The sequence below is a fragment of the Octodon degus genome, unplaced genomic scaffold (genome assembly GCF_000260255.1).
Source record: "Octodon degus isolate 3935 unplaced genomic scaffold, OctDeg1.0 scaffold00100, whole genome shotgun sequence".
NCBI classification, from domain to species: domain Eukaryota; kingdom Metazoa; phylum Chordata; class Mammalia; order Rodentia; family Octodontidae; genus Octodon; species Octodon degus.
This window is the reverse complement of record NW_004524676.1, coordinates 9,319,926-9,347,661: the sequence shown is the minus strand read 5'-3', so window position 1 is coordinate 9,347,661 and position 27,736 is coordinate 9,319,926. Positions and strand designations below refer to the sequence as shown.

Below are 27,736 nucleotides of genomic sequence, written 5' to 3'. Positions count from 1 at the left end.
TGTCCTACCAATTTGGTTTGAAACTGTCTCATTGCTATTTGTTTATCAATAAAATTATGGAAAAAAAGTTACAATGAAGCAATCACAAATGCCTCATTTATGGAGGATGAAATACTCGGTGGGCAGGTGTTTAGAGGTGCATGTAAAACCACCAGGAGCTAGTTGCAAATCCATATTGGCCAAGCAAGTAAAACAAAACAAAAAACAAAAACAACCTACAGAGAACTGAACCTTCAGTCAGTAGGGAAACATGGGGCTGGTACCACAAGTCCGACAGATCCCAGCTTCTTTCCACCTACTTCATACCTCCTTAAAAGACTGAGCAGAGAGTTTCAGTTGATGCTAAAAGTACAGCATGGGCCATCACCTCTCAGTCACCAGTAGGTCTCCCACCAAAGACATTTGGTAATGCCCAGAGACATTTATTTCTCTTAATTTATGGAGTGTGTGCCTGGGGCCCTGCTACCATTGAGCAGGGGGACTGAGGAACACTATTTTATAACTCACAATGCACAGCACAACCCCCACCAGTCTAAAGAGTAGATTGTGTATTGAGAAAATCTGGCAAAGTATATGAATAAAATAGAACAGGTTTTCAAAAGATTAAAACAGTTGAGGAAAAGAAAGATAAAGATAGTAGGAAAAAAGGTTTCTCGAAGAATTAGAACTTGAAGGGACTGCTGAGGAACTCATGAGGCACTGAGCCAATCTTCTCCGAGGCAAGTCTGTCTTTATGGAGTCTCTCATTCACCTCCCGTTTAATTGAGACAGTAGCCAAACACAAGTTATAAACAAACATTCTTCATACTGATGTGCTCAGGTCTCACTTCTTACAGAGGAAATGAACCCCATATTCAATGAGCATGCAAGAAGATGGCAGCAACTACTGCTGAGGTCACGAATAAGGACTACAAATGCTCAAAGGATGAAGCACGTCCTCTCTTCATCACCTTGCTGCTGAGGATGTGGGGGCACACAGGGGACAGCAGGCAAAACTGGGAGCAGGACTGAGTAGCATGGGTCATCAGTTGTTCTCTGTAAATGTCTGGTGTCCTGCACATGACCTTCAGCACGTGCCACTGATCTCCAGTTCCTTGGCAGATCAGGCTCTTGAGGGCACTCTTAAGTGTCCAAGAAGAATGTGGCGAGATCCTACCGAGCAATTCCCTTCACCAGGAGCCTGTCTCAAACTCACTCAGACACAATCCTACTTCCATGTCTGCTTGGGTGGACATGTCTGGTGCCTAATTCACAGTGCCTTGGGGCCATCTGTTGTGCACTGGCTACTCCAGGGACAGCCAAGTGCTGGCAGCCAAACGGATGCTGAACCACAGTCTCGCTACGGATGGCTACACCTGCTAAGAAGACCGGTGACTTCACTTGGGCACACATGTGGAGGACTATAGCTGCCTTGCTTCTATCTACTAGGCTGCAAGGCAACTGCCTGACCATTGTAGCAGAGCATCTGAAGTGTCTAGAATTTCTCACCAGGACCTTGGAAGGTGTCTATCTCAAACCCTGAAGAGGACAACATAATCTACTTGGTTAACCTCCATCTAAATGCAAACTCATTGCTATCTGGCAACAGAAATACGGGGAAATGCCTATTTCGTTTTTGTAATTCCAAATCTTTTCTTTCTTTTAAAATGTACAGGAACTGTTTTATAATGAAAATATGAAATGAATGAATGAATGCAACATCCACAGGCTTGAGGTGATTCTCTGGATAGGAGCCAAAAGGTAGACCTGAGATTGAAACTCATGGTTATTTACTGCCAAGGTCTGCACTCCTCTGTGGAGGGATGAAGCCACTGGATGCCACTGGATGCCTCAGAGGGATGAAGCCATTGGATGCCTCAGGGTCTGGAAATAAACACCTCTGCAAAACTAATAAGCCTTAAGAAATCTATGCTAGAGGTTAAACAAAAAATTACTTATCTGCCATTCTACTACTGCTCAGTAATTTCTATATTTATAAAGAATAGTGAAGTTAAGTACCAAAAGGACAATTATAAAAAAGAAAAGAAACAGGCTTTAATCTCAGGGGCAAGAGAGACTCACCTGCCATTTCAGTCTCAAAGAAACCCAGGAGGGACTGCATGAAGGAGAGGATCCACCGATCCGTGATGTTGGGGCTTTCCCTGATTGTATTCTCATTGTAGAGGAATTCCACTCCCTCCTCCTATAAACAGTTAGCAAGAATTCACATGCATGGTAGGAAGTTATTATGAGAGAAACAAACATTGAAAGAAAAACAAAACACAACAAAAACAACAACAACAACAAAAACCCAAAAGCAAACCCGTACCTCTTGGGCAATTCTGATTTCTTTTTCTTTCTTTCTTTTTTATTTTTTTGCAGTACTAGGGATTGAACTCAGGACCTTGCACTTGTCAGGCAAGCGCCCATTCTATTGAGCTATCTCCCTGGCCCTGCAATTCTAATTTCTGATAAGCACTAATCTGGAACACTAAGTCTTCAAGTAATTATGTCTTATGAACAGAATGAAGAAAATTTAGGATAAAACTATTTCTTTGCACTAAAGAATCATTATGAATTGGGAGATACAAAAATATCTGTTAAACCTAGGAAGGAAATAAACCATCAGGTATGAATGATCATAGCACTACATGCTTAAGACTTTTTTCCTAGAAAAACCTTCCTGTTTTTAGCTTTGCAAAAACCATCCTTTATTCTAAAAGTCCATATCAGCAGTCCCTGCTCTGCAAACCCAACTCACTGAAGCACCATGAATCTGGTGGATCAGTGGTGATGCGAGCCCTCCTCTGGAGTTAAGCACCTGATGGTCACAGATCTGCCCTTGCCATGTACAGACAGCCTCTTGCTGGGGCAGGTGTGAGCTGAATCTCACACAAGCAGAGTTTTGCATTGTGTACCTGTTTAAGGACTGTTGTCCCTACTTGGCACAGAGCCAGGTGTGGAGACATGGCAGAATTAGAGAGGGGAATGCTGGGAAACTGCATGCCTTTCTCAGTTCCAATGGAAAAGTATGAGCTGGGAGCTCAAGGTAAATACAATGTGTCTTCACTAACAGAATGTCCTGAGCCACATCTAGAGGCAGCAGAACTTGAGTGATCTACCTGTTAGCACTCTAGCCAGCTTCCAGGTCCAATCAAGGAAGAAAAGAGTCACACATTCATGTAATAGCGTCAACTAGCATTTCTATCTCACAGGTACTGGAGATAACAGGAAGAGTCTTGTGGTTCTCATCGCAAACTGGGTGCATGCACAGAAACGTGCTAGAAGTGAAGGGCCTAAAGGTGGTCAGGTCGGGGGCAGGAAAGTGGCCCTGGACAAAGAACTGTCAGGACGGGCCTCCTGAGTAGACGGAATCGCTCTGGAGGGCATGCGCACAGAGAACAACTGATGTTTTTTTTATCCTGACCACCTTCCATCCGCTGTCATTCTGAGGTTCAACCCACTAGCATTCCCTAACCTGTCTCTCAAGTGGCCAGTCACACCCTCACTCTGCCCTTCACCAGGGACTCATTCCATAGTCTTCCCATGAGGGGAAGGGTGTCTCAGCCAATACGGTATCCCTGGCATCGAGAACTGGCTAAAGAAATAACTACAGCACAGAACTCTTCTTCCACAATCAAGGTCTGTGTCCCATATAGAACTTGGACACCTGCCACACCTGCATCTAGCCTCCGCACAGCCCGGGCTGCTCCCACATCAAGAGAGCAGAAAAAAATGACCCTGAGATCCCACACCAAACTCCACCTCTTAGCATGCACGTAGCCTCAGTGGGCTGTACCTTACCTTCTCGAGTCTTAGGATGTTCTGTGTGAAGAACCGGTATGCATTGTACCATGGAAGCAACACATCCTTAAGGACATCCCGCACACCCTCCTCCTTAAAGCGGAGGTTTTCTGCTCTTACCACAGGAGAATTGATCAGATATAACCTGGGAGAGAAAATACACTCAGCAAAGTTATGTAGATAGTAAATCAAATATTCCTACTTGACATTTCGAGAGAGAGCAAGACTAAAATCCACACTGTTCTACAAAAGGGGATAAGATTAATACTTGCTGAATGGTCAATTTCAAACTCATGAAGCTCTTACTTTGTGTATGAGCTCCAGCAAACATCAAGGGGTATACCATGTAACCCAAAACCAAAACATGGCACTGCATTAAGAATAAGAAAAAGGTTGGCCTGATCCTCAGCAAGCACCCCTTCTCTCCTGTGGACACTGCCCACCCCTACCCCGTGTGCCCACAGATATCCGTGAACAGCTTCCACAGACTGCAGATTCCCACACCTGGGTGGCAAAGACCAAGAGTGCTTGCTGCTCCACATCCTACCAGATGGCCTTACCATACAGAACGTTCCGGCCTCAAAGGCTGACAGCAGCAGGAATGAGTCTGACAGATAACAGAGTCCAGAAACACAACCTTAAAGTGCCCCCCGAGTCACACAGTACCACAAAAAGGTAGATGGTCATGAGTCTTATCAATGGAATACTGTGACATCTTTAGGTCCCTTTCAACATGAGAAGTGACTGCATAATTATGACTATTTCAAATACCAGCTCAAACTTCTGTGACACTTTCTCAACACTTCAGGATTAAACTCCAATTTGTTCTTGCACACCAATTGCTCACGTGGTTCCATAAGTGCAAAATAAAATAGCATAGAATTTTAATGCTACCAAAACAAGGAATTCAGAAGAAAAGCAAGGCAGGGGGCAACCTGCAACTACACTGGGGAGGCCTTATATGGTTCATGACATCCAAAACAGGTGTCCTCTTTGTCAAAAAGACCTGGCATTAATTTTTTATGGTACCGGGGATTGAACTCAGGACCTTGTGCTTGCCAGGCAAGCACTTATTCTACTGAGCCATCTCCCCAGCCCAAGACCTGGAATGTAAAAACAGCTTTACTCACAGGTACTAAGTCCCTATGATGCACATGAATACTATGTATACCTAAAATGTACCAATATGGGGGCTGGTGAGATGGCTCAGTCGTCTAAAGCACCTACTTAGAACAAACTTAGCAAAGCACAGGGACCGCAGTTCAATCCCTCAGCACCACATGCCAGCCAGCCCTGCCCCCTGGTGGGCTGAGCTGCCCCCCCCACATAAATAAATAAAATAAAATAAAATAAATAAAAAAGTACCAATATGAATAAAGCAAAATGTACTAATAAACTTAATAAAAAACAACTTTACTATTTAGAAAACTATTAAGGGAGTTTAAAATCAAATACATCAGTAGAACTTTTCATGCAACAAAGACCCATATTTAAAAGCATAAAAACCAAATCTAAGAATTGTGACTAGTAGGGTGGGAGATGCTTATAAAAAATAACAAAAAGAAAAAGAAACCAAACAACAACAACAACAAAAAAGACAAACTACTACTACTATACCTGAGGGCATCAGCACCATACTTTTGGATGACTGAGACTGGATCTGGATAATTCTTTTTTCGTTTGCTCATTTTTTGGCCATCACTTGTAAAATAAAAGGTAGATGTCAAATAAATAAATAAATACCACTGTTGATCCTTATATGGATATAAATTCACAAATAAAAATATGTTTAGTACAAATAGAAGCAGTAATTATATAACATTAAGGTTGTTTTGTTGATACTTCTGAACTTTTCTTTTTTTGTGGTGTTGAAGACCAAATTCAGGGTTTTGGGTGTGCCAGGTAAACACTATACTCGAGAGCTACATCCCTGGCCTCAAAAAATCTTTTTGAGTACTATGATAAATCCATGAAAATATTTAGAAACCTATCCCAGAGAAATGAAAGCTTATAGCCACCTATATAACTGTATATGAGAGTTTGTAGCATTTTTATTCATAAGCAAGCGCCAAATACTCAAATCAACTAGGACGGCCTTTAAGAGGTGGGAGCAGGGGAAGATGAGAGAGGCGCTGGGTTTCACTCATGGGTCAGTAAAACTCAAACAGGTGGAAAGCCAAACTATGGCATTTCCTTATTGTGAAACACTACTAAGTATTGAAAAAGAACACACAACTTCAAACTTCCAAATTATGCTGACTAAAAAGCCAATCCTCTGATATTAGATGTTGATTCTATTTACATAAAATTCTTGAGGGGCTGGGGAGATGGCTCAGTGGAATAAGCGCTTCCCTGGCAAGCGCAAGGGCCTGAGTTCAATCCCCAGTTCCACCAAAAAAAAAAAAAAAAAAAAAAAAATTCTTGAGATAATGAAGTTACAGACATTGAGAGCAGATTAGTGGTTGTTGGGGATTGAGAATAAAGGTGGAAGGATGGGAAGGGATGTAGTTATCAAGAACATCAGAGAGAGCCGAGTGTGGTGGCACAGGCCTGTAATTCCAGAACTTGGGAGGCTGAAGCAAGAGGATGCTGTGAGTTCAAGTGCAGCCTGGGCTACACACTGAGTTTAAGGTCAGCCTGAATTATAAAGACCATGTCTCAGAAAAGAACAATAAGAAAAGCACTCTCAAATTTATGACTATGTTGCTTTATGACCTTCAACAAGTTTCTTTAATTTTCTTATACTGTGAAATTCCCCATTATCAAAATCACATAATCAGAGCCCCATTTCAAACAGTTCCGAGGACACCTCTTTGTGCCCAACAGGGCCTGGGGTACACCCACACTGATCGTGGGTATGGTCCTTCCTCATACAGTGTGTAAGGCAGGGATTTAGCTGCCTGTATAGGGGAATCACTGTTTTGGTTTTTTGTGGAGCTGGGGATTGAACTCAGGCCCTTGCGCCAAGAGCTATTTCAATTGAGCTATCTTCTCAGCACCTCCCTCCTTTTTAAAAAAATTTTAGTACAGGATCTACAGGGTCTCACCACGTACATCCGACTCAGTGATTTTCCTGTTTTCAGCCTACCAAGCACCGGGATTACAGGCATGCGCCACCACACCCAGTCTCAAGAAATGTCTCAGCATGCCCCAGGGGCGGGACCAGCACGGCACGCCCGGGACTGAACCTTGGCTGCCACGCTCTGCCTGCCATGGCAGGTGCTTTAGTCGACTGAGCTATCTGGCCAGCCCTTTTGGGGAACCACTTTTTTTTTTTTTGGAACCATGTTTTTTAAGTTTTCTTTTTATTCTTATGATGAGAGATCATGGAAACAATGAAAAGCAACAGTTCCCATTAATACTAAGACACAACAAGTACTCATTGGGAGGCAGAATCCCTGGCCTGCTGTGGTTCTCATTAGCACTGCGCCTGGCCTTACTGACCTCCAGAACCCAGAGCTTCCTTTCCTCACGTGTTAAGATCGTAAGAGCTGGCCTGTTGGTGCATCCCTATAACCCCCTCACACTGACAGGTGGAGAAGGGAGAAGGCGGCACAGGTAACTTAAGTGACTTAACAAGATTCTGTCTCCAAACAGAAAACCAAGAAAGAGCTGGGAATGTAATCCAGTGTGAAAATCTTGGATTCACTCCTCAGTACCACACACAAACACACAAGATGACCAACCCACCTCACCCCCCCCATTTCAGGACTGCAGTACAGATTAAGAAAGACCTGTAAGCAGAAGTAGTTCTCATAATACCAACTTATTCATTACTAGTGATACTAACAAAACAATCAAGAGTGCACCCCTTGTTTCTCCTCTGTGAGCCCTGGCTCAATGTACTCTTCCTCCTTAGGAAAGCACAAAGTGAAAGGTGGGAGAGGACCACAGGTCAGCAGTATCAATGAATGGGAAGAATAGCAGGAAATCTGATAGCAGAGGGGCGAGAAAGGTACTACAGCTGGCACTCCATGTTCCTAAAACCCTATATTCAGAGAGAAAATACAGCAAGGCCCAACCAAAACATGCTGCTTTGTAAGCCAGAGTTCGTGGGGGTGGGAACAAAGGGCACAGGCACTGGAACTAGTTACTTGGGAGGAGAGCACCTGCCTCGCCAGGATGAGTCCATTCACAATCACGTTCTTAAAAGGCGGTTGTCCAAAGAGAGCTGTGGCCAGGACCAGCAGGGTGTAAAACCTGAAAACATAACACTTCAGTGAAAACAGAAAAGGAATCGCACACAGGAAAAATATGTTTACTCACTTGTCTGAATTTTTTTTTTTCTTTTTTTTTTTTTAGACAGGGTCTCACTATGCAGTTTAGGCTGGCCTCAAGCTCACAATTCTTCTGCCTCAGCCTCCCAAGTACTAGGATTACAGGCATGCATCAGCATGCCCAGCTTGGACTGAATTTCCATTTTCAATACATTCTGTTTTTTAATAATCACATAAAGCTATGGTTCTTAGTTTTGATTACATATCCGAATCACGTGGAGAAAGTTGAACACTCGTAACAAAAGGAAAATGTAGACATTGATAACATCGAAAATGCCTTCATGGGCCAGCAAGATAGCTCAGCAGAATAAGCGCCTGCTTTGGTTAGCGCAGGGATCAGGGTTCCATGCCCAGTCCCATGTGCCGTGCTAGCCCTGCCCCTGGGGCGCGTTGAGTTGGCAACTGAGTCCAGGTATGGTGGCACATGCCTGAAATCCCAGCGCTGGGGAGACTGGAAATAGGAGGATCACTACAAGTCTGAGCTGCATAGTGAGACCCTGTATCAAACACATAAGTGGAAAAAAAGAGAACATGTTTCTGGTTCTGACACCATACATCTTTTAAAAAAAATTTTTTTTTCCATAATTTTATTGAGAAACAAATAGCAATGAGACAGTTTCAAACCAAATTGGTAGGACAGTTTCAATAATTAACACACTGCATACATCCTTCCTAGTGGTTAATTGCTGTACAAGATGCGGACATGATATCCTATTTACAAACACCATTAGAACAAATCCCTCTATTCATTAAGCGAATGTAACTATATATCTATCCTAACCACTTTGAATACACAGATACAAAATGGACGTTCATCTGTATCCCCTTTTTTGTTTAGTTCTGTTATTTGAATATTATAGGTATGTAAACTCAGCAAAGTATTCTAAAAGAGTCCAGTAGTCCATAATAGTATTGGGTCTTCTGCTTGACTGGCAATGTCAGAAATTGTTGACCTGAGTCCTCTATAGCTCAACGTAACACTGTGGCTTTACTTCTTCTACTTCGTTTTTATACTTTTCTGCTGGATGGTTAACATACATCTTATTTATGTGTAGCTACTGAACTTTTTCCTCAACAGAACTCTCACATCCCTTTACTGTCCAGGGGTAACACTCATGTGCCACTTTGACTTGCTCCTGTGATGAGGTGATAGTCTCATGACACTGACCTACCCTACTGTATCATGCATAATGCCCTCTTACCACCCTGATTTGAGCCCGAATTCTAGGAACATCAAAGAATACGAACTGATGAGCCCAGATGCCAATGGAGTACAAACTCCTGTCTGCAAATAGCCTTTTAGTTCTAAAGAAGGGCAGGAAGGATTCCTGGTCCTCAAGAGGCAGCCCAGGTTTGAAAAAAGGGAAAGTGGGCAGCAGGGACTCACACAAGGACTTTGACAATGACTAACAAAAACTAAAAAGACAGAAAATGACATCAAAAGTCCCCTGTGCATGCTCTTACTGAAACTTTATCACACAGTAAAGAAAGCCCACCCATAAAAAGGTACCTCCCCCTTTTCCATTATAAAGCTGTGGGCACTGCTAAGTCAGGCACCAGATAAAATCACTGCCAAAACTTCCCACATATTTGTATATCTGGATGTTGCAGAATGCTCACTTTTATTTTATTTGTTTATTTTGGTACTAGGAATTGAACTCAGAATCTTGTATTTGTCAGGTAGGTACTGTGCCACTGAGCTACATCCCCAGCCCTAGAATGCTCATTTTTAGGGCTAGAATGAATACCTAAGCACATTTCTAACTACTTCCCAAATTCTTAGCATTCAACCTATTTATAGTTTTGTTGTAAATATTCATTAAGTATTTGAGTAAATAATTTGAACACATTAAGTATTTTGTATTACTTCAATTTTCAACTTATATATATTACAAAATGTTAGTGAAATAATTTAAATATTAACACTATGAACCTACTACAGTGAGAAATCCTGCACAAAACAAAGGTAGGTTATAGTGTGCATGCTGAGGGGATTAGGGCAGAAACAGCGCTTGTAGTGTGTGGTATAACCACAGCACCCAGCAGATACATGGCAGGCACTCAGCCAAATAGTTGTTTAATATAAAAGTGAACCCAGCATTTAAAGAACAAAGGGACATACCATCCTCTGGTTTGGTCAATGCCTTCACCAATGAAGTCTGCAGGAAACGCATCCTCAAACTCCCTCTTGTTTTCAAATGGATAGTGAACCTGGGCGTAGGGCATGCTACCACTTTCAAACCAGCAATCAAACACCTCAGAGATGCGTCGCAATGGACTCTTCCCACGGCGTGATGGAATGGTCAGGTGGTCAATGCTACCAAACAAGAGTTGCCACTTCTATTAATTGTAAGTATAACAGAACTTCTAGTTTAACTGCCAACAGGAAATGAAAGGCCCTCTTAAGATATCACAGTCATGTGTCATACAACTGCATATACAATGGTGGCCATAACATTGGAATAGAGCTAAAAACTTTCTATCATGCAGAAATAGTCATACCTATTCCAGCAGGTTATAAGGTAGCACAATGCATCACTCATACTTGTGGTAATGGTGGTGTAAGCAAACTTAAGCTATAAATTGTGCAAAAGTGTAGCACACACAATTACATACAGTGCATAATACTTGATAACTGATGTGTAACTAGTTTATTATAATTTCTGTTTTAGAATGTACTCCTACTTACAAAAAAGGTTTGTTGTATACCATTGTGTGATGTTTTGCTACCAGGATCCACCTACTGCTTGTGCTTCCACCTCTGACTATATCAGGAGCACACCCTGAGTGACAGCAGAGACCAGCTAGGTGTGGGGGAGAACACTAGATTTTTGCAAAATGACAAGATCACCTGATGATGCATTTCCAGGACATATTCCATGGCTTAAGGATGCAAGACTAAATGTACATGTGCAAATAGGAGTACTTGCAGTTCTCAAATGCTTTCCAAGAGCAAGAGGAGTCCCCAGTTTGAAGGGTCATACACCAAACTTACCTGCTGTTTCACTGAAGGGAGGATACTCTCATCCTACCATGAATCAATAAAGTAATTCACTGCTTAGCAAAGGAAATCATCAACAGAGTGAAGAGAAAGAACAGGGAAAAATTTTTGCCAGCTACTTCTCACACAAAGAACTAATAGCTAGAATATATGAAATTTTTAAAAAAATGTATTTAGTACAGGATCTACAGGATCTCACTACACAGATGGGGCTCATAGTGATCCTCTTGTTTGCAGCCTCCCAAGCACTGGGATTACAGGTGTGTAACAACATGCCCAGTCTCAATGCTGTCTCAGCATGCGCTTGGAGCAGGACTGGCACCAAGGCACATGGGGACTGAACCCCAGTCCCTGCACCTGCCTATGCAGCCTCTTTAGAAGGATTTTTTTTTTGGCTGGCTCAGGCTGCCTTAAGGGTGGGTCTCGTGCGGCATGTGGTGCTGGGGATTGAACTACAGTCCCTTGTCCCTGACTGATTTTGCTCAAGAAGGCACTTTACACAACTAAAGAAATATAAATGAACTGAAGAAATATAAATGGACAATAAATACATGAATATATTTAACATTGCTGACCATTTAAAGAAAGCAAATTAAAGGAAAACTGAGATTCAACCTCACTCCGTTAAGAGTAGCTACCATCACAAAATCAAGGCTGAATTTGGTGGTCCATCCCTGTAATCACAGTACGTGGGAGGCTGAGGCATAAAGATGGCTGTGAGTTCAAGGCCAGCCCCAAGTAACCAAGAGCAAATGCTGATGGGTCTGTAGGGAAAAAGGAACTCTTCTCTACTGCTGGTGGGCTAGTAAGCTGATATGATCACTTTGGGAATCAATAAAGCAGTTCCTCAAAAAACTTAAAAACATAAACTCCATTTGAACCAGATACCTTTCTAGGTAGCTTCCCTAAAGGGTTAAAGACACCACACTGCAGTGATGTACATATGCCCATGTTTACAGCAGCACAATTCATAATAGCTAAATCTTGGAAGCAGCCTACATGTCCATGAACAGATGAATGGATAAAGAAAACGTATTCATATACCCTGTCAAAAAGAAGGATAAAGTCATTTGTAGGAAAATAGATTCACCTTGAAATTATGTTAAGTAACTCAGACACACAAGCTTAAATATTGCATGGTTTCTCTTATATAAAAAGTTATACATATTTCTTACATAAAAAAGCTATACATACATACATAGATATATATGTAAAATATACATATACACATATATATGTATATACATATCACATACAACTATATTTATGTATATGAATTAAAAGACAGGTTAACAGGTAAAAGGAGAGGGGAAAAAAGCTAATGTACCAGATAATGTATCTAAAAATGTACCTTGACTTAGTACAATTTTCTTACATGTTTTATCTGTTCTTCGGCCTATTAGTCTGGTTTTCAATCCGTATATGTGATGACTAACTTTTTAAGGTCTTATAAAATAAATGAACAGATGCTGGAAAAATAAAGGGAGTGGTAGGAGGGTGCGAGGAAGAACTGAAATGTGTCATGTACATGTACCAATCCCCTATAGTGAATGCAGTCATTATGTATTGGAAATACATGCTAATAAAAATTTTTTTAAAAGTATGTAAAAGAAAAAAAAAAACAAAGTCATTCACAAACCAGTGCTTTCTACATGCAGCTCTGTAATTTGCCAGAGATGATCTCGTAACAGAAGGATTTTATGACTCAAGTGAATCAAACACTCAGAAACTGACCTCTCTCTGTGGAGATCTGAGATCTTTGCTCCTGACAGTTCTTCAAGTTCTGCCACAGAGCCAACGCAAACTATCTGTCAAAAACAAAAGATAAAAGCAGGAGAACTTATAGCCAAAGAAGTCACACTGAGTTAACTTATATAGCATTCATGTTTAGCTTGAAAAACTGTTGGTTGTATATTTGTATACCTTTATTAATATGTGCTTACAGTATATAATTACAAGGAGTTGGTACACATACATAGCACATCTTCATTCTTTTAACTTTTCTGCCCTTCCCCCTTAATACTCTTTTTTTGGTGATTTGAGTCAGGGTCTCCATAATTCAGATTGGCCTTGAACTACATAGCTGAAGCTGGCCTTAAACTCATGGCAATCCTCCTGCTCCAGTTTACCGAGTACAGGGATAATACAGATGCCACAGGCCTGGCTTAATATTCTTTTTAAAGCTCATTAGTACACCATTCTAGGCTAACAGGTAGTTACCACTGTGGCTTATATCTCTCTTGAAAAGCCACATTCTGGTCTCAGAGGTAAGAAGGGGGAGAACCATCTTGCAGTAGCCACCCCAGCAAAGAAAGGCTGGTGTGGCTCTGTTACCCAGAGTATGCTTGGCCTCTCTCTTTCCTTGCCCTTGCCATGCAGTCCTAGAACATCTTCTGATTTAGCTATTTCACTAATGCCTCAGGTTGTACAGGAAGTTTATCCAACCCTGGAGCACTCCTGCTGATCACTGATCTCATGCCCTCTGCACTGGAGGGAGGGTTCTGCCATGGAAATCTGTGTCTTTGCTTCCTCCACGCCATCCACTTGCCTACAAGGTTAGTTCTGGAAGTTAAAGGGCTGAAATACAATGGTACATTTGTTTCTCATTTTTTCTTTTCATTATCTGTATGATCAACTGAATCTTAAAACTTTTTACTGCTATAACTTAGATTCTTACTTCATACCATAATTCTAGGAAGAAATGAAGAAAACACTGAATAGGTAAAGAAAAAAATTGAGAAAATTCTTTTCCATCGTACTCCCAAGGCAAGAACTACTTCAGCAAAAGTTCATCCCAAAAGCGAAGGACCTACACCATGCCTCACCTCCTCAAAGTCGTCACTGACCCACAGTGGGATCGGCGTGCCCCAGTATCTGTTTCTGGAGATGGCCCAGTCACGTGCATCTCTCAGCCAGTTTCCAAACCGCTTTTCTCGCACAAACTCTGGCACCCTGATAGAAATGATTACAGGGCTGATGACATCAGAACACTCGTAAGTCAGCACTGTCATTACATCTGCAGAAGTGTTCATGTAATGTTTTGTTGCCCACATGCTTCAGAAATGTATTTGCTGCTAAGAGCACATCTTCTTGGAGAAGGGAATAATTTAGGCTTAGTTGGGTCTTCACGGGAAATAAGTAAAATCTGAACTCTTAGCGAAAGACATTCTGAAATGTTGAAGTCTGTGCTTTGAAGCCACAGGTAGAAATGATACTGCTGGATCGTACAGGTGCTGTATCACCTGTGAGTCAGGTATCAGCTACAGAAGGCAGAGGCTTGTGCCTGGGACTTATTCCTAAAGCCAAGGACAGGTCCTTCATCTACTTTAGGTACTCAGCAAGCATGCAAAGTACATGAAGTACCTACGGTTCTTGAGGATATAGCCTTAAGTGTTTTTCCTGAAAAAGTGTTATGAAGGTTAACAGAGTCTGGAGCAGTTATACAATCAGATATGTTCTGAAGTCACTCCATCTGCAGTCATGTAATGGTAGGTGCTCATTTTCGCTGGTTGTTTAAAAAGAAAAATGCTCCCTTGTAAGCTTTATCCTAAAGACATTACTTCTATTATTTAATATTACTGTTAGCATATGAAACTGACAACTATTAAAATAAAATTTGCTACTATAATTATAATTTGGAAACATAAATAATTTGGGGAAGTGCAGGCCATATTACTTACCTACAAAGGACAGTATGCAGAAAGATCTCCCCACTCACCAGTAGCACAGGTCGTTGTTCCTGAGTAAACGGTCCACCATGTGCTCCACCCGAACAAACCAGCTGGGCACTGCTTTGTAAATGAGGGGCGTGTCCGACCTGGGGAGGGAGAATCACACGCGCAGAGGGTCAGACACTCCTAGGCCCAGGGCCAGACAGTTACTTGGCCTTCTGCTAATACTTATTTTTTATCATAGCTACAAATGTCTAAATCTCCATGATTGGTCCTCTCCCTCAAGAGAGCGTGAAAGCCAAAAGCCAATGGAAAAAAAAGGACTAGGAAGAAAAATGTAGTTCTGATGACAGCTGCCTAAGATACGATACTGCGAAGTCCACATCATGGGTACTGTACATCTTTGGGAAGCTGCTCTCTTATTTCATTTTTAGGAATTTTATCAATGCATAAAGTTGTCTGTTTCCTCAGGTTTGTATGAGAAAAACAGACATTGGTGGATGAAATGTAATGTTCGGGGACTCAATTTCTGTCCTTGTGCGCAGTTTCCAAATGCTGCTGCAGTTTAGATCAAGAATGTGTCCCCAAAACTTCATGTGCTCACAGGCAGGGATTTGGGATGGTGATGGGACCATGAGTGTGCTGCATTCATCGGTGGCTTAGTCCTCAGTGATGGGCTCATAACTGACTTGCTGTTCAGTGATGAGCCCTGACAAGAGGAGGGGAGTCAATGGGGAAGACACAAGGACAGAGAGATCTCTTTGCTCAGCTCTTCCCTTTACTGTTTCCTGGCCACTATGCCTTCCTCTGCCTGCCCCTTCCAGAAAGCTATTTCTGCCTTGGAGGTAGCCAACCATGGACTGTTATCTGTGAGCCAAAATAAACCTCTTTCCTTAAGCTATGGGTATCAGATTTAGTGTCTCAGCTGCGGATATACTAAGATGCTAACTCTTCAGGCTACCCATGGGATGGAACCACAAAATACAAAGGCACAGGCACACACAAATCCGAAGTTGCAGCTACAACAGAGGCTTCATTTCCTCTCACCTCCAGCAGAAAGGATAGCTGTGAGTGAAGGTGCTGGTGGCAACAAGTCGGCCCTGTTCCTTCAAGGTCCTGATGATATGTTTGTCAGCATCCTGTTAAAAAGTAAGTATTTGGAGTGGGGGTGAAAAAAAGAAAAAATATTTAGCCATTAACACATCCTAGCTGGGTGTAGTAGTCTACACCTTTAATCCTAGCACTGAGATTAGAGCAATACAAGTTCGGGTCTCACCATGGCAAGCTGTCTCAAAAACAAAAAGGGCTGGGGATACGTCTCATTGCAGTAATCCTGGGTTCAATTCCCAGTACCATAGGTAAATTCTATTCTGCTCAGTAACAATATATTACTAAAATCTGACATGTTATTATGAATAAAAGGCACACATACCATGTCATCAAAAATTTTCCAGCTATGGATAGAGTTCAGTGGAACAAATTACTGCCTGGCAAGCACAATGTCCTGAGTTTGACTCCCAATACCAACACCCCCCAAACCTGTCCATTTTTAGCTATTAACTCCCAGTACCAACCCCCCAAAAAAACCTGTCCACTTGACACATATTTCAGTTCTAAACTTTTATAGGTATACTGTATAAGAGTCACTTTACTCGCTTACAAATGAATCTGACTTATGAACAATTTTCCTAGAATGGATCTTGTTCTGAGGTCAGGGACTTGATGTACTTAAGCACTTTCAGGACTTAAAATTTATTATGTTCCTCAGGCTGATCTCAACACCCTCCCTAGTAGCTGGATACAGGATGATACTTTTTAAGCATATCACATAACATTTAAAGTAGTGAAATTTTGAAATGATTACAAAGATGCTTCATAAGGTACAAATCACAGCTCAATTTTCCTAATTCCTATCCCTGAATTTAAAGTATGCTTCCTCTAGATCAGTGATGGAAAGTAAGCCTTTTAGAGACAAATGCCCAAATAGCAACCCCAAATCCACTTATTCTTCACAAAGTGCCAACACTATAATTAAAATGGGAAACTGAGGTTTTATTTTTAATTTTAATTTTTTTTTTTTTTTTTGCGGAACCTAGGATTGAACTCAGACCCTTGCACTTGCCAGGGAAGTGCTTATTCTATTGTGCCATCTCCCTGGCCCAAAAGAAGCTTTTTTTTTTCAGAACCAGGGATTGAACTCAGGTCCTTGTGCTTGCCAGGCAAGCACTTATTCTACTGAGCTATTTCCCCAGCGCTTTTAATTTTTTTAAATGTATTTAGTAAAGGGTCTACAGGGTTTCACTATACAGATCAGACTCATGGTGATTCTCCTGTTTTCAGCTGTCCAAGGGCTGGGATTACAGAAGTGTGCCACCATGCCCAATCTCAATCGCAGTCTCAGCATGCTCCGGGGGAAAGGCTGGCACAGCACAGCGGGGATTGAACCACTGTCCCTGTGTCTGTCTGCCTAAGCAGGCACTTTAATCCTCTGAGCTATCTGGCCGGCCCTTGAGGTTTTAGTTTAGAAAAAACATCTCACATGTTAGTATCATTTGTCTCAAAAGAAAAATAATCTGTGAGCCCTAGGTTTGCTGCCACTAAGATAGAGATACCAAGTCCTCCGAGTCACTGAGATAGATACTAAGTCCTCTGAATGTAGCTGACAGGATGAGCCTTGCTTTGATTTTTCTAAGCATGATGAGACTAACACCCTTCTAAGTCACAAATACTACAGACCTTCACATACTGTCCTGTAAAATGTGTCACTTCTGCCGTGAAACAGCCTGAAGCATCTACAGGGCAAATAGGGGGTGAGTCTTTCTGAATAATGTTGAAGTCCATACAGACGCGGAAGTCATCCTGGGAAAAGACAAAGGAAAAGAGAGAGACAGAAGAAAATATTCTACGTGTGGGTGTGTGAAAGGGGGAAAGCACAAATAACAGATTTACAAGACAAGGTTTCAATATTCATCCCTTCTTCCCTTTCTCTTTCTTCAGCGTAACTGGTGATTCAACCACCATTTTAGTTAAGAGTCTTACATACCTAGGCTAGGGATTATACTGTCTAGCTTGGGCTTCCCAACCATTATTTCACAGACCCTCCTCTCCATGTGAGAAGACAGATGAAACAAATGAATGCTTAATCAACAAAAAGCTGAAATGAAATCAAATTTGATTTATCACAGCAGCATTCACGCACACCTGCAAACCAGGAGTCCACCCAGGCATCAGGCACAACCTGTTTAGTACCACAATATGTTTAATGTACGCACAGGTTGGTGTCCTATAAAAGCACAGCCCGCAGGATGACCACAGTGATCTGACTTCAAGGCATTCAACTTATCAAAAAAAACCCAAAAACCCCAGGTCTCCAATGGCATAGCTTCCCTGGGTTACAACACGGTGTTTCAAGAACAGATGGGGAAAGGGTCTGAAGCTAGATCTCTGTGTCTGCTAGTGTTCTGGGCTCTTCAGCACACTCGCCTTCTTCACCGTCTCAGTGCTGCTGCATGGGAGGTAGAGGCATGGTCCTCAGTCTCACCGGGCACTCCCCTTGTGCAAACCAGCACCGATTTCCATTTCACACGTGACAGAGCTAAGACACAAAGAACTTGGCTGGGAAGCTGCAGGGGTTTCAGAATCTGTGGTCCTTGACAGTTGCTCTGCTGTCTAAATCTGAATTAAAGAGTCAGGCTGGAAAGCTGGCAAGCTTCTTCCTGTAGTTGTAATCACCTGTGGCTGCGCTGACCTGCCTGGAGGCATGGGGGATGGAATTCATGGACAAACAGGAAAACACCCAGCTAAGTAGCGGTATTGAGAATGAAGCAGACACTTTCACAGTGAGGAGGCAGCAGCAGTCCCCAAATGTAGGTACAACAGGTGATGCTCAACAAAATGACACATATTCTGGGAAGGGACCATATCCTGTGCCGCCTGATAAGGAAAGAGCACTGGAAGGAAGGTGTCTCAGAAATGTTTACGCATGGTGTTAAAGGCTTCAGAGAACTACCTCAGTGTGCAGCATTTAGGTCAGCTATATATATTTATAGTTACTGAGAACTATGGTCATCTAAAAAGGAAAATCTACAAACCAAGATGTTTTCTTTTATTATTACAGCAAAACTTTTGAATTTGAAGTACCTTCTAGAAGTGCAGTTGGATTACCTCTATATAAAGATTTACTGTACTATTTCCTCCTGTTAATGTTTAAAGAATTCCATAATAAAAGCCTCTGCACAGATTAGGCATGAAAGCAAAAAGATTAATGAAGATAGCTAGTTTCCTGCCCACAGAACAAGGTCACATGCCCAAGTCCTTTCACTGGCAAGACGATGAGCCCCAGGGGTCTGTAGGTGATCCCTGCATCCCAGCTGCAATGCCTATGCGGAACTCTCACTCCTAAGAGTGTGAAGCACTGTACATCCAGGTACACTGTTCAATTAAATTCTCACAGCTACAGATTTAAGGTGGGGACTGGTTTACTGGAAAGCATGCATATCTATATCTATATCTGTATCTCTATATCTATATAGATCTATCTATCTATCTATCTATCTATCTATCCATCCATATCAATCACTAAAAGAGATACTCCATCATAAAAACTATTCTTGGACAATGGTAAACTGCATGCTCCAAAGAGAGAAATTTACCACATATAAATCACACATGGATGAATGAAGACAGAATAGGTCTTGGCCTTTTAAAATTTACTAGATACCTAGCAATAGACCATAATTTGACACACTGTTTCCAGATCAACTCAGGGTGAATTGGATCAACATACTTAAATATTATATGCCAGTAAGCCAGAAAAGGGTCTGAGTCTATGGTCCAAATGAGACCAAGAAGCTTGATCAGGCCCATGACTCAGCAGTCCAGGAAAAGTGGCCACTGACATTTACTTCTCATAAACAGGTTTGCAAGATTATTACTCACAGCTCCGAAGTAAGGAGCCTGGTGCACGATCCCTGTGCCTTCTTCCTCCTTCACATAGTTGTCGACGAGCACACTGAAAGCGCCATTCTCTTTATACTGTAAAATTAAGGCAGGTGGGCATCAAAGATAAAGCACTACTGAATCAAAGATAGCCTGAAAAAACTTTATCACGTAAAATTATTTTTAGAAATAGAAAAATGGAAAGAAATTGAGTGAATACAACATTTTCTTGCATAATGGGTCACCATGTATAAATGACATAATTACTAAGACATGCACATGAAAATTTCAAACTTCTTTTGGCAGCCTAACTGGGCTTTCTCACTAGCTATTCCAAGTCTACTCTTACTCTAGTATGAAGTAATGATATAATGGGAAAAAAATGTGGCTCATAAATCATTCACTTCCTGGTTTATTTTCCTCTGCTGCATGTACTTTTCTTTCCACCTAGCTGAAGCTGTTTAGTCATAAAAGGTAAACCTCCTAGGAACCAATAGAGAAACCAGAGTTGCAAGTTCTACAAGTATCTACCCATAGTAAGAATTAAAGGAAAAAGTACTTAATTTGATTTTCTTTGCAGCAGGATACCATCAGGCTAATACACAGAATGCAAGAACACCCACCTTCACCTCTTCATAGTTCTTTCACACATCCTTTGTTTCAGACAAACTGGCCCTGAGCTGTCCTACCTCTCTGCATTGATATAAAGTATTTTCATGAATGACCTTCATACTTAACTCCTATAGTTCCATGAAAAATGTTATTTTTCATATACTTTACAAATATTCTCACAATTTTAAAAATATCTTAAATGAGCAAATTCAGGATACAGATGAATGACTTTTCGAAATCATGCCACTACAGCAATGAAGGCTGGATCTGAGGCAAGGTCATCTGGTTCCAAGTAACACAATGCTGTTTCCATCACAGCACCCTGCTTAAGCATGTACAATAAAACTTGAGGAATAACTGAATTTTCAACAACCATAATCCAAATCACCTTCAAGCATTTTGGAAGGTTCCATGTGATAGTTTAAACTTGGGGCAGGAACACCTCTTCATAGTTCTTTCACACAGGGTTCCCACTGTCTGATGCATACACAGAGAGCCCTGCGGGGTTCTAGGTAGACTAAGAAAGCCATCACTGTGTCCCAGGATCTATCACAACAGGCCCACCCTCTCTGCCACTGAGAGACACAGTGCCGCCCCTCGAGCAACATGTATACCACAGCTTCACTTAGCATCTCAGAGTTTGTGTATTTGTTAAACCTTAGGTGATTCTGTCCCCAGGGAAGCAATTGGTAGTATCAGCCTAATTTTTCCCTGAAAGCCTAAGACATTTCAGAAATTTATTTAATAAGCAGATATTGTGCAATCTAATTCAATAGGTTTGGAGCACACATTACAGACAGGCCTCTGACTTAAGCTGAAGTTCCTTTCTAGTAGGTCTGTGTGTTCTTTTCTGAGGGTCAAGCTTTCCTCAGTTCTTAACAGTGACTTGGGTAAATAGCCACTAACTAGGGAAAGAGGTTTTAAATAAGAAATGTTAGGATATACAAAAAAATACAGGACAAGAAGAAGCAAGGAGGCTTGTTTCAGATGGCAACTACATTCAGACTCAAAAGACGGTTTGTGCCCAGTAGAGACAAGAGGTGGTTTATTTGTTTGGTATCAGGATTCAAACTCAAGACCATGCGCTTGCCAAGCAGGTGCTTATGCTGCTGAGCTATATCTCCAGACCATTAAGAATATTCAAAAATGGAAGAAAACATAAAAATCTAGGAAGGCAGGAAAAGAAAGGGCCAGTTTGGAGAAGTGGTTAGGCATCAGGTGTGCTGGCAAGAAAGATAAAGACTCCTCATAAATGCTGGCAGAAGAGACAGAACCAAGATAGAGCACACAGAAATGTTAGGCAGCAAAAAAGAAAGAAGCCAAAAGCCATTAAGTAGGAGACAGAAACTGTGGGAAAACAGTGAGAAAAGTGAATAGAGATGACAGACACACTGGATAGGGCCCAAATAACAGGTCACTGGCATCAACCAACTTCAGCCCACACTCAACAGGAACAACTGGGGTCAGCACATAGTCTGCCCTAGGCTGTGACCAAAAAATAAAAAAAATAAAAAAAACTGGGGGTACAGGGACTTGAGCTCATGACCTTGAGCCTGCCAGGCAGGTGCTGTGCCACTGAACTATATCCCCAACCTGACATAAATGATAAATGTCTACCTCATTAACATTTCTAAATGGCCTAGAAAGCCAGGCCTGAGAATGTTACTCATTACCTTATTCTAAGAGTTTTAATTAAGAACCGATCCCCCAAAAAAGAGAACTGACCGAGGTGGTGGTGGTATTTGTGGGGTTATGCAACTACAGTTGGGTATTCTCCAGTGCCAGAAAATGAAAATCATGTAAAACAGCTCTGTGATTCTCAACACAATTTAACTTTGCTAATATTAATGCAGACTTGGATTCAGGCTGCTCATATGAATGACATAATAAGACAATGTGAATTCAACTTAGAACTTTTCTCCAGGTATCAGAAAAATGCATGTGGATGCATTGAGCCCCTGCACCTGGGCTTACCTTCAGAAAATAGTCGAACAAGGGCTTGTATTTCTTGCCTTTGAGATAGACACCAGGAAATCTGGAATAAAGATAATGGAAAACCAACAAGTAAGCTAAAAAAAAAATAAAATAAATTTCAGAGAAATGAAGCTATAACAACAAATCACCATGTCCTTGGTTTATTGCTCTGTCATGAATGTAGGAACATGTGATCTGACCATACTCAGTACTAAAAACTCAACTTGAATAATATAGTGCTAAGATAACGAACCTTGATTCTTTTTAAAACTAAAGACATACAGACACACACACACACACACACACATATTAACTATTTGAATAATCACCTTTCAAGGATCTCATAGTCACTCTCCAACTTATAGAGGGCTGATAACCTGGCTTCCATTAAAATGAACAATTTTCCTCTGGCAAAATCTATGAGAACAAGGAAAAAAGTGGATCTCAGTGATATTCAGAATGGCTGAACTAGATATGCAGGAGGCAGGCACACTTGCTGTGAGGAGATCTTGTATCACTTGCATGTAGTGTGCCCAGGCCTCACAAAGGAGCAAAGACATAGGCATCTAAAGCAGTTATGCAGCCGAGTCATATCCACTGCATGCTTATCTGGGCAATTCTGTCAATGTCTAAAAACTGTAACAGTGGGGCTGGAAGTACAGCCTGCTTGTAGGGTATGGTACATCATGCATGATATCTTGGATCTGATCCTAGCACCACAAAACCAACAACAAATGCCACAATTTTTTTTATAAGTTATTTTATTTCATTTTAAAAAATGTTTCTTTTATTATTTTTTTTCTTTTTTGTGGTCAGCTCAGCCCACCCTGGGGGTGGGGCTGGCATGGCATGTTGTGCTGGGGGTCGAACCAAGGTCCCTTCATGCTTGCCTAAGCAGGCGCTTTAGACCACTTGGCTATCTCACCAGCCCCAAATGCCACAATATTAATAAACCAAGTAGCTGACAAAGTAAAAATCCCTTGTGACCTCAGCCTTTCTAATATAGTCTCAATTGGGTGTGTTTCAGATAATTTTCTTTACATACATAACAAATTAACATGAGTATATGTGATTTCCTTTTATTTTAAAAACAATTTTAAAGTAATATTCCATAGTTTTATATCTTACATTCACAAAATATACTGTAAACATCTTTCCATATACATACAGATCATTATTTTTTTACATAGTCCTACTGGACTCCATTTAATGGAGATATGAATTGTTTCTAACAAACTAATATGTATTTAAATTGTTTAACAATTCTATTATTATACAATTGAGACAATATATGAATCTGTATTCCTATATTAGCTTAGGAATACCAGAGCTAGAGGAAACGGATAAACATTTAAAATTTGACACTTAAAAATTTCCCTACAAAGGGCGGGGGAGATGGCTCAGTGGAATAAGCACTTCCTTGGCAAGCACAAGGGCCTGAGTTCAATCCCCGGTTCTGCCAAAAAAAAAAAATTTCCCTACAAAAATCTAGCCCAATGTAAAGTTGGAACACACTAGAATTTACCACAGTCTATCTCCTATATTCAGTTCACAGTAAAAAAAAAAAAAATGGGTCCAGGGTAGAATGCATGCTTATCCTTTTCTGAGGCCCTGGGTTTGATTCGCAGCACCATAAAAAAATACAGAAAGGAAAAGCAGCCAAGGGAAATGGAATCTATGGATCATTACAAAGACTTTTGCAATTCACTGAAAAACTGTTATAAATAATGCCACTTCCCACCCTTGACCTCAAGAGTGCTATGGAGCAGTGGGATAATGTATTTGAAATCACGGTCCCTCAACCTGCCAGGTCACATGAATGTCTAGTGGCCCATAACTCAGGAAAACTACACAGATGGGATCACATGTGGCCCAGAGAAGCAGTCACAGACACCTAGTTCTTCATCCACTAGGAGAATCAAATAATGAAATCTTCCTTCTGACCTCCTCTGCTCTCCAATTTACTTCTCAAACTTCTTCCTTGTCAGCATGAGTTAGTGAGTCCAGTTAACTATCGTTTATTTTATAAAAGCTAATTTCAACCATTTTTAAGTGGCATTAACAATGTTGTAACATAGTCATCAGAAAGTGCAACACTGTGTCAATGAAACAGTATCTCTCCCCTCCCAGTCAACCAACATTGTACTTTTTTTCTCTCTGATTTGACAGGTCTGGATATTTCAGATCAGCAGAATCCTATAGATCAGTCCTTGCTAACTGGCTTATTTGCATACTGGTTCAAGAAGTTGTAGCGTGAATCATAATTTCCTTTAAAAAAATTTTGGCCTAATTTTTATTATATGTTTGCAGTACGTGATGATTAAATTCCCTGTAGGGAGTTGGTACATGTCCATGATTCCATGTTCAACTTTCTGATGAAATGCCCAAACCGTTCTCCACAGCAGCTATACCACAGCAGTTTTCTCTGGCAATGGGTTTTTCTCGTTTTTATTTTCTTTTCCCTTCCCATTAACAATACAGACCCATAGCTATCTTTGTTCACAAAATACCAACCTTCTTTTTTTATATATAAATCTCTATGGAAGGACCTGGTCAAGACAATGATAACTCTACCAGGACATATCTGAGAGGCTCAAAGTCCTCAGGTCCTGGCATCAATGCCAACAACGACATAATGGCCTATCTCTGAATCCTGGATTCATCTGTAACAAGGGAATGAAGTGTTACCCTACAAACTGGAAGTTATAATGAAATTGTACTTTAAAAAAAAAAAAAATCTCAGTACTATTTTGTTTATTATTTTAAAATCAGAAATAAAAGGTCTTATTTTTCAGATTGAGTAATATTCTTGTGGAAGACTTTAAAAACAATATGTAAGTTTTCACAATTTACCCCAAATAAAATTATCTTACCCATTCTGAGGACATGTAATCAGCCTCAAACTTACCTTTAATCTTTACATATTGCATATCTGGATTAACGCAGACAGCAAGATTACTAGGTAGAGTCCAGGGAGTGGTTGTCCAAGCAACCAAAGATATATTTTCATCTTCTTCCAAAGGGAAAGCTACAAATACTGAAGGATCCTGAACATCCTGAAATGAAAAGAGGCACTGTTTTACATATCCGTAATACACATGAAATTAAAAAATTGATTTAATGAGTACTACAATGCATATTTTAAGATGAAATGAGCTCTTATAAATCATTTATATTTTGCCACATTTATTAAAAAATATAAAGCAAGAAATTCCACATCAAAAATTTTCAGTACTTAAATAAATGACTCAGAAGTCAGAAATAGCTGAGCTTGGTGGTACATGTTTATATTCCTGGCAGTGGGGTGGGGGACTCAGGAAGAAGATCACAAGTTTGAGGAAAGTCTGGGCAACTCAGTAAGCTTAGCATGAATGTTCAATCCTAAGTACTACATTCACACAAGCACACATACAGAATCCAGAAAATATAAAAATGTTTTAACATATTGGAGGACTTTGTAAAGTAATATATCAAGAGGAATTAGTAATGTTGATAATTGTTTTGGAAAAGTTACATTTTCCCATATAATATTACAAATAATTATACTGAAACATTATGTCTTGAAGTGGTAGTAAGCCAATCATTATTTTAGCTCACTAAATAGAAGACTGGCTCTAAGTCTAAATCTTAACATGAAAGGTCAAAAATTTAAAAGTAGATAGCTCCAAGCTAACAAGATCATTTTCTAACACAAATTAACCAAAAACAGTTACATAAACTTCAATTTAGTGAGATCTTGTCTCAAAATAAAAGAGCCAGGGATGTGGCTCAGCACGTGATAGATGCCCCCAGGTTGACAATCCACATGGAACTATAGCACCGTGATCACAACAATTCATCCTCCAGGCATATAACTCAGTGCTGTGGGGTATGATTCAGCATTTCACATACCTTATAATTCTGGTGTGCCTCAAAGTTGGAAAGTGGAGTGTTACAAGCGGTGGAGTAGGGCATGACTTTCACACCTCGATAAACAAGGCCTTTATCATATAGTTGTTTGAACACCCACCTGCCAAGTTAACAGATGGGAGTTTTAATTATGTAACAACAAAATTCTATTTCACACCATGCAAACATTTATATCATTTTCTATTCAGAATTTCTGTGTGCCTGAGAAGTGAAAAAAGATTTATTTGGAGACTTGCTAGTAAATTCCAACAGATCAGTATGATGAGTCATTATAGAAACACTGAAAAAATGCTATCATCTCTTCACATGGCAAGATGTTCCTAATATAATATAAAGAAAAGCATCCAACAGAATGTATTATAGAATAAGGAACCAATGATAGAAATCTGTGCTGGTCAGTATACACACTTAACATATTTCCAAAGATGTTAAAAAATATACTTTCACCAACATGTTAAGGATGCACAGTTTTCCTTTAAATAGCTTTCTAGGGCCAGGGAGATAGCTCAGTAGAATAACCGCTTGCCTGAGAAGAGCAAGGGCCTGAGTTCAATCCCCAGTTCTGCAAAAAAAAAAAAAAAAAGCTTTCTGGTGTACTGTTCAAATTCATCATAATTGGCAGTTTAAGAACAGAAATTTAAAACTATACACGATTGGGGTTAGGATCAGATACCTCTCTCGTAGTTAATCAAAAACTTTCTGATCATTTAAGCTTTTTATCCAGGGAATTCTAAGGAGTTTACTGGACATACGGGGAGGGTCGGGGGAGGATATTTCACCCAGAAGAAGGTACTGGGTCTCTTGGGGGTGAAGCCTGTCCTGTGCTGGCGACACAGCACAAGGTCAGCTCTTCAGGAGCTACTTTGGAGAACATGTGAGCAGCCTCTTAGCTCTTCTAGCTTTCCTGTCCACTGGTGTGTCAGTTTGTTTGACTACTATGGTTTCCCTTGGATGCACATGTAGCTAAGCGTTCCCAGACCCCAGCACATCAATAGTAAGAGTCACCCCAAACTGATCACTTGTTTCCTTTCCCTGTTTTGGCAACACAGAAACTAAGAAAATGTGTTTCTTCACAGTACCCTTGAGCCTTCAGAGAAAGCTAAAAGATGACTGTTTCAAAATGAATTTCCAAAGTTGAAGTAAAATTTTAAAAATAGCTTTTGATAAAAGACATTCACAACAGAGAAAGAATATCAGAACTGATATACTAAGATTCAGTTTTAAACCGAAAAGCCATTCAACTGGCTGTGCAGTCTCAAGACAAATCCCAACCACTTCCTTTGACCTCACATAGAATACTAACCCAATGGGCAGGACTCTGGGAAAACTTCTGTGCAGTTACTTTACACAATTCCAGGTATATTCCAAAGTATCAACTCAATCTAACATCACCACCAATAATATTATCATTCTTAAGAATATCACCAGGGCCTGCCCCTTAGCTCAGTTCTTTAAGTGGCTGCTTCAACAAAGCAATCAGGGGGCTGGTGAGATGGCTCAGTGGTCTAAAGCACCTACTTAGAACAAGCTTAGCAAAGCCCAGGGACCACGGTTCAATCCCCCAGCACCAC

At 40.7% G+C, this 27,736-nt stretch overlaps 1 protein-coding gene across 1 annotated transcript in view; it reads right to left on the bottom strand.

Annotated features, from left to right (window-relative positions):
- The window catches only part of Iars (isoleucyl-tRNA synthetase), a 76,963-nt gene that overhangs the window by 38,833 nt on the left and 10,394 nt on the right, over positions 1-27,736 (bottom strand). Inside the window, exons 6-20 of the mRNA XM_004638672.2 lie at positions 26,148-26,265; positions 25,165-25,312; positions 22,586-22,673; positions 22,257-22,317; positions 19,671-19,766; positions 17,469-17,591; positions 15,780-15,871; positions 14,780-14,878; positions 13,887-14,013; positions 12,796-12,869; positions 10,183-10,377; positions 7,897-7,983; positions 5,401-5,484; positions 3,784-3,928; positions 2,062-2,182 (exon numbers count right to left, since the gene is read on the bottom strand). Of these exons, the coding sequence (XP_004638729.1) occupies positions 2,062-2,182; positions 3,784-3,928; positions 5,401-5,484; positions 7,897-7,983; positions 10,183-10,377; positions 12,796-12,869; positions 13,887-14,013; positions 14,780-14,878; positions 15,780-15,871; positions 17,469-17,591; positions 19,671-19,766; positions 22,257-22,317; positions 22,586-22,673; positions 25,165-25,312; positions 26,148-26,265 (1,658 nt within the window). The remainder of the gene's footprint in view (positions 1-2,061; positions 2,183-3,783; positions 3,929-5,400; positions 5,485-7,896; positions 7,984-10,182; positions 10,378-12,795; positions 12,870-13,886; positions 14,014-14,779; positions 14,879-15,779; positions 15,872-17,468; positions 17,592-19,670; positions 19,767-22,256; positions 22,318-22,585; positions 22,674-25,164; positions 25,313-26,147; positions 26,266-27,736) is intronic.